The 16,421-nt window shown below is 39.3% G+C and overlaps 1 protein-coding gene across 5 annotated transcripts in view; it reads left to right on the plus strand.

Annotated features, from left to right (window-relative positions):
- The window catches only part of RALGAPB (Ral GTPase activating protein non-catalytic subunit beta), a 103,153-nt gene that overhangs the window by 57,496 nt on the left and 29,236 nt on the right, over positions 1–16,421 (plus strand). For 3 of the 5 annotated variants that reach the window (XM_012755001.3, XM_012755005.3, XM_076011116.1), the window contains 4 exons: positions 813–946; positions 5,527–5,709; positions 6,740–6,891; positions 13,345–13,532. In XM_012755001.3, coding sequence (XP_012610455.1) covers positions 813–946; positions 5,527–5,709; positions 6,740–6,891; positions 13,345–13,532 — 657 coding nt within the window. The remainder of the gene's footprint in view (positions 1–812; positions 947–5,526; positions 5,710–6,739; positions 6,892–13,344; positions 13,533–16,421) is intronic. The other 2 variants (XM_012755003.3, XM_012755006.2) reach the window with 1 other exon arrangement.

A 16,421-nucleotide genomic window follows, 5' to 3' on the forward strand; every position in this document is an offset into this window, starting at 1 on the left:
GTCGTAAAATATTTTTTTACTAAGAAATCCAGATTTGTTTTAGTGTTGCATGAATGTCTCTCTTTAATGATCATTCCTTTTTCTGTTGTCACTGCCCTCTTTCTGATAGGATCGACAGGTATAATGTCCCTAAAGCTTCCTTTATAAATTCAATTTAATTTGTCCTAATTTAATTTCTCCTAATTTACTATTAGCTAAGTAGTAATTGCTTTAAATATAGAGTTGGAGGCCAAATAAAAACTTGGTGGCTTAGTTATATAATTTTTTTAGAAGTAATAAACTCGTCTGAGAGTTAAATGTTAAAATGTGTTTGAAAAGGCATTGCATGTGATTTTTGATGGTTTAAACCCTGCAAGTAATTTTGACAGATGCTTTAAGGTAATTCCCAGCATCGGAGGAGGCTATAAAATTTGAATTATTTCCTCTATAAAATTCCCCCCCAAAAAAATAACTGAGAGCCTTTTCATCATTTTTTTTTGAAAATGTAGCTCTCTATGAGTTGTACATTTAGAAATTTTAAGATTTACGTTGTTATAAAAATGATACTGAAACTGCCAAATCCCATGGTTTTCTGTGTGAAAGTATATGAGCCGGGACCTAGAAGCTGCTCTGGTCCGGTGTGTGTGCCCTGCGTACTGTGCAGTCAGGCTTGGCACTCAGGCCAGTGGGGCGGGGAGCATAGCACTGTGTGGGTGCCCGTCATGTTCACTGTGGCTGCTGTGGTCTGTGCCTAGTGGAATGCTGTGCTTCTTGTTACTAATGCTTAGTTGTTTTCCCTCCCTGTGGGATGTGGCATTGGGGTTATATCCTAGCTCTTAATACAGATTCGGCTGCTGGGCTCCTGATTCGCAGCATTCATCTTGTCACCCAAAGACTCAACTCCCAGTGGCGGCAAGACATGAGCATATCACTGGCAGCTCTAGAACTCCTCTCTGGCCTGGCAAAGGTGAGGAAGGACGTCTTTGTATTTTAACTTGGCAGCCTTGGGCCAAGGCTCTTTTTACTGTATCTCTTGACCTTTTGATGTGGGTATCGCAGTGTTGTTCATACTCAAACATAGTTTATATACAAAGTGTGCAAAATTGAGCATCCAGGTAAAAATTTATAAAAGGAAACTTTACTTTTTTCTAAATCGGTTCAAAAGAGTATGGATTAAAAAGAGAGTATGAATGACATTTTTGCTGTTAGATTACAGAAAACATTTCAATACTTGCCATTTATTTATTCATATATAATACTAGAACACATACTGATTTTGTAAAGAGTGATTTTCCTAAAATATGCCATTTATGATTATCTGTGACTCTCCCATCTTCCATTATCAGAGATATGACAACGGCCTAAAGATGGAAACAACCCAAATACCCATCAACTGATTAATGGATAAACAAATTGTGGTATATATTGACACCATGAAATATTATTCAACCACAAAAGGAAGGAAAATTCTGACATATTCTACAACATAAATGAAACTCAAAATCATTATGTTAAGTGAAAGAGCTGGACACAGAAAGTCACATATTGCATGATTCCACAAAAAGATCACATATTGTATGATTCCATTTGTATGAAATGTCCAAATAGGTAGATCCAGAGTTAAAAAGAAGACTGGTGGCTGTCAGGGACTTTTCAAATTTCTTCATAGATGTTATCTCAGTTTTGTGGAACCTTGGAGCTGAGTTGTCATTTGTGCTTCTCTATGTGTATTTTTTTTTAATGAAATTCATAATAACATAAAATTAACCATTTTAAAGCAAACAGTTCAGTGGCTGTTAGTACATTTGTAATGTTGTATAATCACAACCTCTAGTTCCAAAACGTTTTCATCACTCCAAAATAAAACCCTTTATCCATTAAGTAGTTTTGCTTCAGAATCCCTGTGTCCTCCAGTCCCTGACAGCCACCAGTCTTCATTTTATCTCTGGATCTACCTATTTGGACATTTCATACAAATGGAATCATACAATATGTGATTTTTTTTGTGGAATCATGCAATATGTGACTTTCTGTGTTCGGCTCTTTTCACTTAACATAATGATTTTGAGTTTCATTTATGTTGTAGAATATGTCAGAATTTTCCTTCCTTTTGTGGTTGAATAATATTTCATTGTGTCAATATATATCACAATTTGTTTATCCATTCATCAGTTGATGGACATTTGGGTTGTTTCCATCTTTAGGCTGTTGTCATTAGTGCTGCTGTGAACATGCATGTGCATGTATTTGTTTGAATACCAGTTTTCAGTTCTTTAGGGTATATACCTAGGAGCGGAATTACTGGGTCAGATGGTAATTCTATGATTAACTTTTTAAGGAACTCCCAAACTGTTTCTCATGTGACTGAATTGTTTTACATTTCTACCAGTAATATATGGGGGTTCCACTTTCTCTACTTCCTCACTAACATCCAGGTGTTTTCTTGTCAGTAAAATGGGCAGGATTATCTTGTGTGTAACACCTGGTGCAGTGAGGCTCAAATGAGATGAAATACATAAAACACTTTGTGAACAAAAAGGTGATATACACACACATCAGATGGTGCTTTCTGGGATGATACTAGTTTAAGCCCTCATTTTTCAGTTGTGGGAAAGGCTATGACTTACTTGTGTCATAAGAAACAAAATAGGCAAGAAAACCTAAGATGTTCTTACTACCACTTGGAGCTTACCTCAAAGATCCTCAGGCATAATTTTTTGTGAGAGGCAGTTACTGAATACAGAAAGTAAAAACAGCCATTTGTGAGACATGCAGGACCACAGTGTCTCTAAGAGCAAAATACTGTTTCCTGTGACCTTTAGTACACTCACTAGTAAGAAATTAGCCCTAGATGGAGCACTGCTCTGCACCTGCTTAATAGATCATAAAGGGCTAACACCTGATTTCTTGACTTAGTATAAAGCTACAGCAATCAAAATAGTCTGGTATTGGCATTTAGTTGGACGAGTAGATCAGTGGAATAGAATAGAGAATTCAGAAGTAGATGCACATATAACACAGTCATCTGATTTTTGACAGAGGTGCAATGGTAATTCAACGAAGAAAGGATAGTCTTTTTCAACCAGTGGTGATGAAACAATTTGATATTCATATACAAAAAAAAATCCAACACAAACTTTGATTCACACCTTGCACTATGAACAAAAATTAGCTCAAAATGGATTGTAGACCTCAAGATAAAACCTAAACTATAAAACTTCTAGAAGAAAACAGGAGAAAAATTTTGTGACCTTAGGTGATACAAAGATTTCTTAGATATTATACTATAGAAGAATAAACTGATAAATTGGGCTTCACCAGAATTAAAAACTACTGTTCTTCAAAAAATACTGTTAAAAGAATGAGATGACAAGTCACAGACTAGGAAAAAAAAGCTTTCCAAAGGATATATCTGATGAAGGACTTGTATCCAGATTACATAAAGAACTCTTAAAACTCAATAATAGCTTTTGTTTTTAGTGGTGTGTGGCAGCAATATGGTGGTGCAGATTTCCAAGAAAAGGAAGTTTGTTGTTAATGGCATCTTCAAAGCTAAACTGAGCAAGGTCCTCCTTCAGAAGCTTGCTGAAGTTGGGTACTCTGGAGTTAAGGACAGAAATCATTACCTTAGCCTCCAGGATGCAGAATGTTCTTGGTGAGAAGATTCAGCAGATATATGTGCATTGACCCAATGTAGTTCAGAAGAGGAGTGGCTTCCCTGAGGGCAAGTAGAGCTTTATGCAGAAAAGGTGACCTAAAAGATGGCTGTATGCCGTTACCCAGACAGAGCCTCTGTGTTAGAAACTTCTAGGAGGGTTTGTTGTGTGGAGAGTCTACTGTAGTGTGCTGTATTTCTTTGTGGAGAGTGGGGCAAGGGCTACAAGGTCATCGTGTCAGGAAAACTCTAAGGATTCAGAACTGAATCCATGGACTTTGTGGATGATCTGATGATACACAGTGGGGACCCCCATTAACTACAATGTTGATACTGCCATCTACCATGTGCTGCTCATCAAAATGGAGATCATGCTATCATGGGACTAAGTGGTGAGATTGGCCTTAAGAAGCCCCTGCCTGACCTTGTGAGCATTGTGGACCTTAAAGATGAGACACTATCCACCACCCCTATTTTGAGGGGACAGAATGTTAGGAAGCCAGAGTCACTTGCCATGCTCTGTCCAGTTACCACTACATAACAGGGTCTCCCTGGCAGCTGGACCTGGAGTCTGGATGTTGCTTCATAAAGACCTTTAATAAAATCTTTTAAAAAGACAACAACAAAAACCCTTTGATAATAAACAACCCAGTCAAAAAGCAGCAAAAGATTTGAATAGACACTTTACCAAAGAAGATAGATGTCAAATAAGCACATGAAAAGATGCTCAATATCATTAGCAATGCATTATTGTTAGCAATATCATTAGCAATCCAGTATCATTAGGAATGCAATTAAAGCCACAATGAGATACCACTACATACCTATTAGAATGGCTAAAATATAAAAGATTGACCATACCAAATGTTGGTGAGGATGTGGAGGAACTGTTGATGGGAATGTTAAATGGAACAACCATCTTGGAAGACAGCTTGGCAGTTACTTAAAAAGCTAAACAGATACCTGTCATATGACCCAATCATTCCATTCCCAGGAGATAAGAGAACATATATCCATACAAAGTCTTGCATATGAATGTTCTTAGCAGCTTTATTCATAATGTCCAGAAGCTGGAAACAACCCAAATGTCCATCAACAGGTAACTGGATAAACAAATTGTGGTATATTCATGCAATGGAATGCAATACACTTGGCAATAAAAAGGAACGAACAATTGATGCACACAAAATAGGTAAATCTGAAAATAATTATGCTGGGTGGAAGAAGCCAGACTCCCCCTAAAGAGAGGACATATTGTATGATTTTATTTGTATAAACTCCAGAAAATGCAAACTAATCTATAGGGATAACAGATCAGCAATTGCTGAAGGAGGGGGGCAAAGAGGAGTGGGAGGAAGAATTACAAAGGTGCGTGATGAGATTTTAGGGATGATGGATACGTTCACTACCTTGATTCTGGTGATAGTTCACAGGTATGTACTTATGTCAAAATTGGCCATTTGCACACTTTATGTGTAGTTTATGGTAATTATAACTCTGAGCGGCTGCACAGAACTTTGTGCAGAGCATAGAACATCACTGTGAGGTTGGGTTATGAGCCTTAAAAACGTGCACATGGTCTACTGCCAGCTAGCCTTTGAATTTCCGTCAGTGATGAGTAGGTGTGCCCAAGGAGTTTGGGTTTTAGGGCATGAAAAACTATGCTGAAACAAAATACTATTAATATTATGTTTTAGGATTTGAAAAATGGACTATCTTCATAGAGTATTATATGATAGTATATCTGAAATATTCTGTTCTTGTATATAAAAAAACAAGACTTCCTGTGGTGTATCACATTCTCAAATAGGTCAACCTTAGTGCAAATGCTTTAAAATTTAGTACAGTGGTTCCTAACTGACTCTTTTTGTTCCCCAAATGAATATACTCAGGTAAAGGTGATGGTTGACTCAGGAGACCGGAAGCGAGCCATCAGTTCCGTGTGCAGCTACATTGTGTACCAGTGCAGTCGGCCAGCTCCACTTCACTCCCGGGATCTGCACTCTATGATAGTGGCAGCCTTTCAGTGTCTCTGTGTCTGGCTGACAGAGCACCCTGATATGCTAGATGAAAAGGTGAGTTTATTTAATATTAAACCATTAAGTAGAAACAAAAATGTATGTTGGGAAAATGCCTTTTAAAAGAGATTATCTAAATTTAAATACAGTATTGCCTACTTTAAACTTGTTGGGTTTTAGTAAAATACTTGTCCTTTGAGTACAACTTGAAAACTGTCATCATGCTTCTATTTGGTTACAAATTAACCCATAGAGAAGTTCTTTAGAAAGATTCTGGGACTTCAGCTAATTTATCTGAACTATCAAGACTGTTCTTTCTTGAGAGGATGGTAGCCTTGGGCTATCTAGTAGGTGTTTTGGTCATCCATCACTAAGCCAAGAAGGGCAGTTGATTGCCAGGCTTCAAACCTAGAGCATAGTTTGTTCATAAAGGTTGTTTCTATCTAAAAATGTTATTTCACACTCATTTCTCCACTTTCAAGTGGGCACAGATGTCTAGTCTGCTTTCCCTGCCATTGTTCCATGTAATACTTTCCTTATAGGGAGGCGGATATTATAAAGAATTCACAGTATAAGTAAGAGATATCAGAGTCATTGGATATTTGTAGAGGCCTTTATATAATTTTAAAAATAGTATTATTGATTAAATCTTAGTCATTTTCATTATGGCTTTTAAAGTTATGATACCAGAAATTGCTTAAAAATGTCAATCACTGATGAGCTTCCTTTGACTAATCTAATATGTCTTGAATTGTCCCAGGTTTAACTGAATTACTATTACATCTCTTTCACTTGTGCTTTCATGATTTACAGTCCATGGTAATTTTATAAGAATTGTGACTGATAAAGTTGAATTGAATTTATCTTATTTAACTCTCTGAATACTCAAATTTAGTTCTTTAAAGAGAAATTGGAGGGGGTATAAAATTTATTATAGTGAAATTAATATATGCCTATTAAAGAAAGCTGGGAAGAAACTGGAGTCCTTCCACTAAAACATAACCATTGTTAGCATTTTGATGGATTTCCTCATCTGTTCATAAGAAAATTATGTTTAAAAAAATTGATCTGCTTTTCCTTCTTCTAGGACTGCCTTAAGGAAGTACTGGAGATTGTGGAACTGGGTATCTCAGGAAGTAAGTCCAAGAACAGTGAGCAAGAGGTCAAGTACAAAGGAGATAAGGAGCCAAACCCTGCATCTATGAGGGTAAAGGATGCTGCTGAAGCCACCCTAACATGGTATGAAAGTGCCTGCACAGGGATTGTGCCTAGGAATTAGATGGGGCTAGCAGTGACCCATGCTGTTTCATCTCTTCCCTGATTATTTAGCATCAAGCAACTCAGCCCCTTTAAGATCCTTTTCTCCAGAAATAAAATGGAAAGGAAAAAAAAGTTTTTTAACCTGTTTTTTAGACCAAAAGAAACCAGGAGCTTGGGGCTGAGAGTTTTGAGTCCTTGCTTTCCTTTTATTATGTAAAAATCCCATTCTTAGCTATGAGTCCTTGTTTTTCTATACTGGTTGACGTCAATTCAAGTCATATCATGTTAGAGCTGGGAAGGATCTTGGAGAAACCTTCTCCACCCCCTCACTTTGATGGCCAAGTCCAGAGACAGGGTTTGTCTGTCTGTGGTCACACTATTAGGTCTGCTTCCCAGCTCAGTGGTTTGTGTTTTTTACTGCACCATTTATATTATATAATATGGATTCATTCAGCCAAGATTTATGACTCTCTCTGAAGAACTGGTCATAGGAACATAAAGATAAATCAGATTCAGTTATGACCACCTCTGCACCATCTTATCCAATAGGCAAGATATGAACACAAGTAGCTATAATATTAAGTGGAAATTAAGTGCTCTAAGGATGTACAAATAAAATGCTTGAGGCCGGGCGCTGTGGCTCACGCCTGTAATCCTAGCTCTTGGGAGGCCGAGGCGGGCGGATTGCTCAAGGTCAGGAGTTCAAAACCAGCCTGAGCAAGAGCGAGACCCCGTCTCTACTATAAATAGAAAGAAATTAATTGGCCAACTGATATATATATATAAAAATTAGCCGGGCATGGTGGCGCATGCCTGTAGTCCCAGCAACTCGGGAGGCTGAGGCAGAAGGATCACTCGAGCCCAGGAGTTTGAGGTTGCTGTGAGCTAGGCTGACGCCACGGCACTCACTCTAGCCTGGACAACAAAGCGAGACTCTGTCTCAAGAAAAAAAAAAAAAAAATGCTTGAGAGTTGGAAGGAGGAAATGAGTACTTCCAGATAAGGGGAAATCATAGTAACATTCCTAGGGAAAATGACATTGGGCCTGACTCTGAGGGGATGGGTAAAATTTGAGCTACAAGGCAGCATGGTTAAGAAGACACCAAGCCTGCTATTTCAAGCATTTTGGTAGTAAAGTGATAGAGACAGAGAGGCTGGTACCTTAAAAGAGTAGCAGAGAAAGTTGAGAGAGTTTGTGTTTGGCAAGTGAGGAGAGTGGAAAGAGTGAAAGAAGGCAGTTGAGGCACAATTGTGGACCGAAGAGAACAGTGAAATGGAGAAGGTTAGGTGGAAGCATGGCACAGATGGAGAGGTGGGGCTAATGAAAGGATAAATGTGGATGAAGACCCAGAAAATTTTTATAAAATCAGGAAGGAGGAGTGTCAAGTCAGTCTGGGTTGGCTTATCTTGGTCTTAGTAAAGTGGCAGACAAGATCACTTGACGATCTATGTGTAAGTCAGCCCTTACCAAGATCTCGGCATCTTCTGTGAGGCAAGTGGCCTGTGCTTACTTGGGTGTGCACAATGAAGTCGGATTTGTTTCTCTTCCTCATGGGCTTTAGGTCATTCAGTAAATTTTTAGAAGAGTGCTTCCTGTAGTTTAGCCCTGCTCGCGATGCTAATACTGCACTTTCAGTGACTTTGTGGAGGTTTGGTTAATAGCTAGACAATCAGAAAAATGTGAACACGGTTGCTGAAGCATGTGTCTGTGGTGATTTATTACTAGAAGTAATAGAAGTTCAGAGAGACGACCATGTGTGGGCTGGGTAGCCTTAAAAGTGTCTGTCATAAAACTAAAACTTGATGTATGCCTTAAAGAGGTGAAAAGGATTTGGAGAGAAAGGGGAAGGACATTTCTCACTGGGAACTCTTCAATATACAACAGTAAGTTTGCTTCATCCTAGCCTGTATGGAGTGGTCCTACGAGAGTGTGACTGGCAGTGAGGATTGGACATATGCTCGGAAGGAGCAGAGAGCCCCAGGATGCTTCTCCCTAACCTAGCCAGTAGTTATCTAGATGGCTCTTCTGTTTCTCTTCAGCTGTCTTGTCTTTGCTGGCAACTAACTCTACAAATGACATCTCAGTCTTGACCGGTGTCCTGAAGAGTACTGTTGTCATGAAACATGTGCCCAACTACATTTAGTATCACTACTGTTTGCCAGTTATGCAAAGACAAACCTTTGGTTGTCTCTCTGATTTATCTTTCTGTCATTCCCTATATCAAGCCAGTGACTAAGTCTAGTGGACTTTATTTTTGTAAAATATTTCCTCCAGTCTCTGCAACCTCAGATAGCAAACTAGTCTCAGCCCTCTTCACTTCTTTCTTGATTTTCCTGTTTCTAGTCTCAACCCTTCCTGGCTATCTTCCATTCTATTGCTAAACTCATCATCCTTAAACACAATTTTTTTTTTTTGGAACAGGGTATCACTCTGTCACCCAGGCTGGAGGATAGTAGTGTCATCATAGCTCACTGCAACCTCAAACCTCCTGGGCTCAAGTGATCCTCCTGCCTCAGCCTCCTGAGTAGCTAGGACTACAGGCACACGCCACCATGCCCAGCTTTTTTATTGTTTTTTTTCCTTGTAGAAACAGGATCTTACTATGTTGTCCAGGCTGGTCTTGAACTCCTACCCTCAAGCAGTCTCTCAAAGGGCTAAGATTACAGGTGTGAGTTTTTAAGCACAATTTTGATCCTGCTGCTTGAGTGAGTAAAAACCTTGAGTAGATCTCTGTTTCTTGCCAAGCTGTCTGAACTCCTTGGTCAAACTCATTCCTTCTGCTATAGTTGGGCAGAAGGATCTTGTGGTTATAAACTGGCCATGCTCACACCTGCTTGTGCTCCTTCCCTGGGTTTCAGGGCCTCCCTTTTCTCCCCTCTCCCTTCATCCTCCACTGTTCAGTGCTCAAATCAAATCTAGCTACCTTCATGGAACCTTCTTTGGTTATTTTGCTTCTGAAGGATGACTCTTTTCTGTACCTTTATGCTAATTCTGTCTGACCCTACCACACAGCATGGAATTCTGTATTGTCATGATTGTACCTGGTTATATTTGATACATGCCAGTGTTATCTCCCCAGTCTGGAGAGAGGTCACATTTATATCTTTCTTTGACAACTCTCATGGTGCTGAGCACATACTAGACAATTATGGAGTACGGATTAGCTGGTTGGGTTTTTTTCCCCTTGGCATACTAATACAAATTCAGAATTAGGACTCTCTGAAGTCATTTCATCAGCCCCTTTGCTTAAGACATTTATCAAATTATTTATCTTCTAATTTTCACCATTCTAATTTCAGTTTTTGAAAACTGAATATATTTTACATTGAGCTAAATTCTCTCCCACTTTAACTTCTACCCATGGATTCTAAGTCAGACTTTTGTTAGTGAAATCCTTTTTGTCTGGGCAGTAGTGGTAACTGAAGGCAATGCTCATATTCTCTCTATTTCTGCCAGTACCTTGAGATATTTTTTATTTATTTATTTATTTATTTATTTATTTATTTATTTATTTAATTTTTTTTCTTTTTTTCAGCCATGTGATTAGGGTATCCTTAGAGAGATATTTTTTATATTATAGAGATTCAAGTACCTTTATCATTCTAGTTATTCTCAACTGGTGTAGATTTGCCTATGTACCTCTTACAGGTGGTTTACTGAGTACTATATTCTAGATGTGGTTTGATGATCTTTAAACCCTGTAGATTATTATATTTTCATTAAAATGTACCCAAAGAGTGGATTGGGTTTTTGAGAACCTGGCGATTTGCATTAAGTCAACTAAAACCCTTTAGCCTTTTTCATATGTTTACTTTCCATGTGTCTTTCTCCTCCTGTACTTACTTGTTTGGGGGTGTTTGAATATAAGGCACAGAACTTTACCTTTAAACCTGAAATTTCTTCATATAAGATTTACCTCCTTATTTTTAGTCTTTTAAGATTCTTTTGGATCTCAACTCTTCCTCTGATATATCTGCAGCTCAACAGCAGATTTTTTTTTTTTTTTTTTTGAGACAGGGTCTTGCTCTGTTACCCCAGCTAGAGTGCAGTGGCATCATCTTAGCTCATTGGAACCTCAAACTCCTGGCCTCAAGCAGTCCTCCTGCCTCAGCCTCCTAAGTAGCTGGGACTGCAGGCATATACCACCATACCTGGTTAATTTTTAAATTTTTTGTAGAGATGGGGGTCTCGCTGTGTTGCTCAGGCTGGTCTCGAACTCGTGGGCTCAAGCAATCCTCCTGCCTCAGTGCTAGGATTAGTGCTAGGATTAGAGATGTGAGCCGCCATGCCTAGCCTGTCAACTGCAGATTTAATGAGCCTGTGATTTGTGTTCTAATCAAAGATGTTGATAAAAATATAGAACAGATATAAACTCACAAAGCATATCACCAGAGGATTTCCTTCAGGTCCATAGGAATTTTTAAATCTTATGTGCAAGATTATCATGTTACACTGTCAAATACTGGTATGTCTTAATTTCAGAGATATTTATCTGCCTTTCTAATCCAGTCAATATCCAGAAGAGAAAATGTGGTTAGGCTTGTATGATTTGATCTTAGTGACCTATTCCCTTACTCATAGCCTATTTGATAATATCTTAGAATCTTGCATGGAACATGACAGTCTCACTTGTCATATGCTTTATGATGTCCATCTCTGTCCCATTTTAGAAAACCAAGGTCACATTATTTCACGACTGATTTTCGTGGTATTTCCCGCAAGTCATAAGGCCTGAACTTAACATCAGGTCCTTGAAATTCTTTTAGTCTTCCTTGTAAGAGGAGAGAAAATGGAAGGAGCAGTGTTGCCTTCCATTATCAGAGATCTTTGGGTTTAAGCCTTAGAGTAAAAGAGTAGAGGAGAGGCCATTCAAGCTGAGGGTTGAGATGGTAAAAGTGTTGTTGTAGAATATTGGTTTTCCAAATGAGATTCACCTGAAGGATCAGATGATATTAGAACCACAGATAAAATCTTTGTTTTAATTACAAGATACTTTCTCTTTGTGCTTCAGTGTCTTCCTTCTAAAATGGGAATTAAAATGGTACCTATCTCATGGGATTGTTATCAAACTATTTGAAATAATGTGTGTAAAGTGCTTAAACTAGTGCATAGCACATAGTAAGTGCTATGTAAGTTATTGTTAGTTGAATATATGGAGAAATCTATATTCATATAAACATTTTGAAAGTTCAGGCTTGATCAACTGAATTCTAGTTAGCATTTTTCTTTATATATTTTTGTTTAATAATTACATCAGTTCTGTGAGATGTAAGTATTAGTGCCTGAAGTTCGTTATCTGTAAAATGAGTGTAATATCTACTCATGATCACACAGTGAGAAGGCAGCAGGCCCTGGTTTCTGATCTCTTGATAATCACCTATCTCTTCTGAGCCTGAGTTTCCTCATCTGAAAAACAAGGGGGTTTGGCTAATCCTTTCTAGGTCTAGAATGCTTTAGCTAGAATAATCCTGAATCCTGGAGCACACCAGCAGATTTTTGAATATATCTTTAGGTCTTCAGGATTGTTAGTCATGTTCCTTGGATAGCAAACTCAGAGAAGAATTTGCTTGCACGAAGTTTATTGGAGGCCGGGCGCTGTGGCTCACGCCTGTAATCCTAGCTCTTGGGAGGCCGAGGCGGGCGGATTGCTCAAGGTCAGGAGTTCGAAACCAGCCTGAGCAAGAGTGAGACCCCGTCTCTACTATAAATAGAAAGAAATTAATTGGCCAACTGATATATATATAAAAAAAAAAATTAGCCGGGCATGGTGGCGCATGCCTGTAGTCCCAGCTACCCGGGAGGCTGAGGCAGTAGGATCACTCGAGCCCAGGAGTTTGAGGTTGCTGTGAGCTAGGCTGACGCCACGGCACTCACTCTAGCCTGGGCAACAAAGCGAGACTCTGTCTCAAAAAAAAAAAAAAAAAAAGAAGTTTATTGGAAAGTGCTGTCAGGATCAATCCTTATGGGGAAATGAAGGAAACAGAATTGGGTAGAGGGAGGTACTAAACTATGATGCAGTTGCAATAAAACACTCTGGAGCTGGCTTGATTCTTTGGAGTTCTTTTAGGCTGGGGAACAGGCTGGGGTGTTATGCCCCTGTGTCAACCATTCATTGCATGGGATCTGTCCTAGAAGGAAGCTGTGCTCTTGGGTGAGGTGGTTCTCGTTGACCATAGGCAAGTCCTGGAGAGGGACTCAGCTGAAAGCTGTGGCCACCATCTATTTGCATCAAGGGGAATCAGCCTTTCAGCCTTAGAGGGGAGAATCTGGACAGCACACCATGGCATTTACCTTGGGGGAAAAAATCTGACATGTTAAGAAGAAGCATGGCTATCTATTAAAATTCAGAACAGCAGAAGGACACATTAATGTGTGAGGTAAACTAAAGATTTTGCTTTGGTAATTAACTGTTATCTTTTCCATTCTTCGTAGTATTATGCAGTTGCTTGGTGCATTTCCTTCACCCAGTGGTCCTGCCTCTCCTTGTAGTCTGGTGAATGAGACCACTTTGATTAAATACTCCAGGCTGCCAACTATAAACAAGCATAGTTTCCGGTACTTTGTCTTGGATAACAGTGTCATCCTGGCAATGCTGGAGCAACCTCTTGGAAATGAACAGAGTAAGTTTTAGCCCTTTGAGCCTTCTCTACTGCTAATCAGTATGTTCTTCAGTACCATGAAGGTGTTTCCAGGGTCAGTGAAGAAGAGACTGCAGATTCTAAGTAATTGTGCATCTGTCAGAAAGTCTTCAAGCTATGAGACAATAGCACCTGAAAAATAGTGGGTCAGAAAATAGAATAGAATAGAAATATTAAACAGAATCTTTAAAGGCTCTTTATGTGTATCTGGAATGGCTCTGTAGTTTTTAAAATTATTTATTTATTTATTTTTGAGACAAAATCTTGCTCTGTTGCCCAGGCTAGAGTGTGGTGGCATCACCATAGCTCACTGCAGCCTTGAATGCCTGGGCTCGAGCGATCTTCTTGCCTCAGCCTCCCAAGTAGCTGGGGCTACAGGTGCATACCACCACACTGGCTGATTTTTCCATTTTTAGTATAGATGGCGTCTCACTCTTGATTAGGCTGGTCTTGAGCTCTTGACCTCAAGCAACCCTCCCGCCTCAGCCTCTCAAAGTGCTAGGATTATGGGCATGAGCCATTGCACTCGTGGAATGGCTCTGTAGTTTTATAAAAAGTTTATTTTAGTGGGCTGTTTTATGTTTATCATTGTCACACTTTCTTTCCTTTTGAACTTTAGATCCTTCTCCTCTACTCCTGCCCCTCGCTTCTGTTGGTTTTTTTTTCAGTTATTTGGTGCCATTCACACAGGCTAGAAATTTGGGTTGTCATCTTTGCCTGCTCTGTGTTCTTACCCACTTATATAATTAATTTCCAAGTTTCCGCCTCCCCAGTGACTTTTGAATCTTTCCTGTCCTCTGTATTTATCCCAGTACATCCTAAAATAGGGCCTTATTATTTCTTACCTAGATTGTTAACAGTTGTTTCCTACATGGTCTGATTCCTCCCATCCCCACATCCCCTTCTAACTCCAAAATTTATTTATCCTTACTTCCATCCTGCTTGCTGCCACTATAGTATTCATCCTCAAATGCAGATCTGATCACACCAATGCCCTCCTGAAAACCCTTCAGTGATTTTTCTATTAACACAACATGCACTGTTTTCTTCCCTTCCCTGTCCCCGATTATAAACCATCTTAGAGTATGTGATTACCACTGCAACCCAAACTACTCATAGCACATTTTTTCCTGATGGTAATTGGTATAAGCCAGTATGTAAAGGAAGCATGTTTCCAGAAAGACCTTTATTGCTGGGAAGGTGTAGAAAAGTGAAAGTTATGGAATCTGTGTCCATAAAGAGATTCAGGGAATCACTCACCAGGTGCACCATTCCTTCATTTACAGATGAAGAAACTAAGGCTCAGAGAGGGCATTTGATTTGGCTAGGGTTACTTGAGAAGTATATGGTATGGCTAGGACTGGAACCCAGATTTTCTAAATCCTATACTGTCCCTTTCTGGTATTGTTGTGCCACAATAGGATTTGCTCAGTGATTAAAGATTTGCCTTCTTGCCTTTGCAAAGGTGAACAGAGTCTTAAAGTCCTGTGTCCATTGTATATATGAGTAGGATCTCATAAATCCATAAAATGAAAGTGAGACTTTTCCCTATAGTTTTGGATGAAAGAATACCATCACAAATTTCCATCATATTGTGGCGAAATACAGTGACATTAATATAAAATAGACTGAGGCCTTTTATCTTTGCCCAACTCCAGAAATACTGGTCCCAAATCTTTTCTGCAGGTACCTCTTCCTTCTCTACCCCAGACTGAGGCTTGCTTGGCTTTCTTCCCTAGGCTGCTGTGCCTACTGTTCACAAACAATTCCTTCAGCCTCCTACTCCCAAGCCATCTGTTGAGGAGTCTGCAGAATCCCATTGTCCCCTTCAGGCTTCCTGGCCTTTTTCCAGGTTTTTTTAGGACTCCCCTTCTCTCTTTCAAAGTAATTACATTGCATAGGAAGTCTACCAAAAATATAAACAATTGGAATTTTATAGATTTACAAGGGCATTTTAATAGTTTATTATAATAGTTAATTACAGAAGAAATGGGAGAAGTTTAACTCCTACACCTGAGACAAAAGTAGGGACTAAGACAAAGGATCTGGGTCACTCAGGAAGTCCATCCTGAGTTCTTTACCACTACCACCACCACTCCGCCCCTGAACTTCTGCTGGGATGGAACAGTGCCTGCCTGTGGTGGGCAGTGGTACACAAAGGCATAGGCAGATATAGCATGAACACTGCAAACAATCTCTCTTCCTACATTTAGGTTGTTCCCAACATTGGAAGGTTAAGATTATTTGCTAGGACAGCATTTCCTAAAAATGAGTATGTGGACCACCGGAGGTCTGCGAGATGATCTTAGTTGATATATCAGTGAACATTATTTTATGTATTTTAAAATGTGTTTTAAAAATATACAATTAGCACACCAAAATTCATGATTTTCTATTTAGAGATGCACAATTTTCTTTTAAGTTAAAAATGAAAGAATAGCCAGGTGCAGTGGCTCATGCCTGTAAGCCCAGTACTTTGGGTGGCTGAGGCAGGAAGATCACTTGAGGCCAGAAATTTGAGACCAGCCTGGATCTCTAGTGAGACCCTATCTCTACAAGAAAAAAAAAGCCAGGCATGGTGGTGTGTGCTTGTAGTCCTAGCTACTCGGGAGGCTGAGGCAGGAGGATCCAAATGAGCCCAGAAGTTTGAGGCTATAGTGAGCTATTATCATCCCACTGCACTCCAGCCTGGATGACAGAGTAAGACCATGTCTAGATAGATAGATAGATAGATAGATAGATAGATAGATAGATAGATAGATAGATAGATAGATAGATAGGAGTAAGACCATGTCTAGATAGACAGACAGACAGACAGACAGACAGATAGATAGATAGATAGATGATAGATAGATAGATAGATAGATAGGT

The sequence above is a fragment of the Microcebus murinus genome, chromosome 16 (genome assembly GCF_040939455.1).
Source record: "Microcebus murinus isolate Inina chromosome 16, M.murinus_Inina_mat1.0, whole genome shotgun sequence".
Lineage (NCBI taxonomy): Eukaryota > Metazoa > Chordata > Mammalia > Primates > Cheirogaleidae > Microcebus > Microcebus murinus.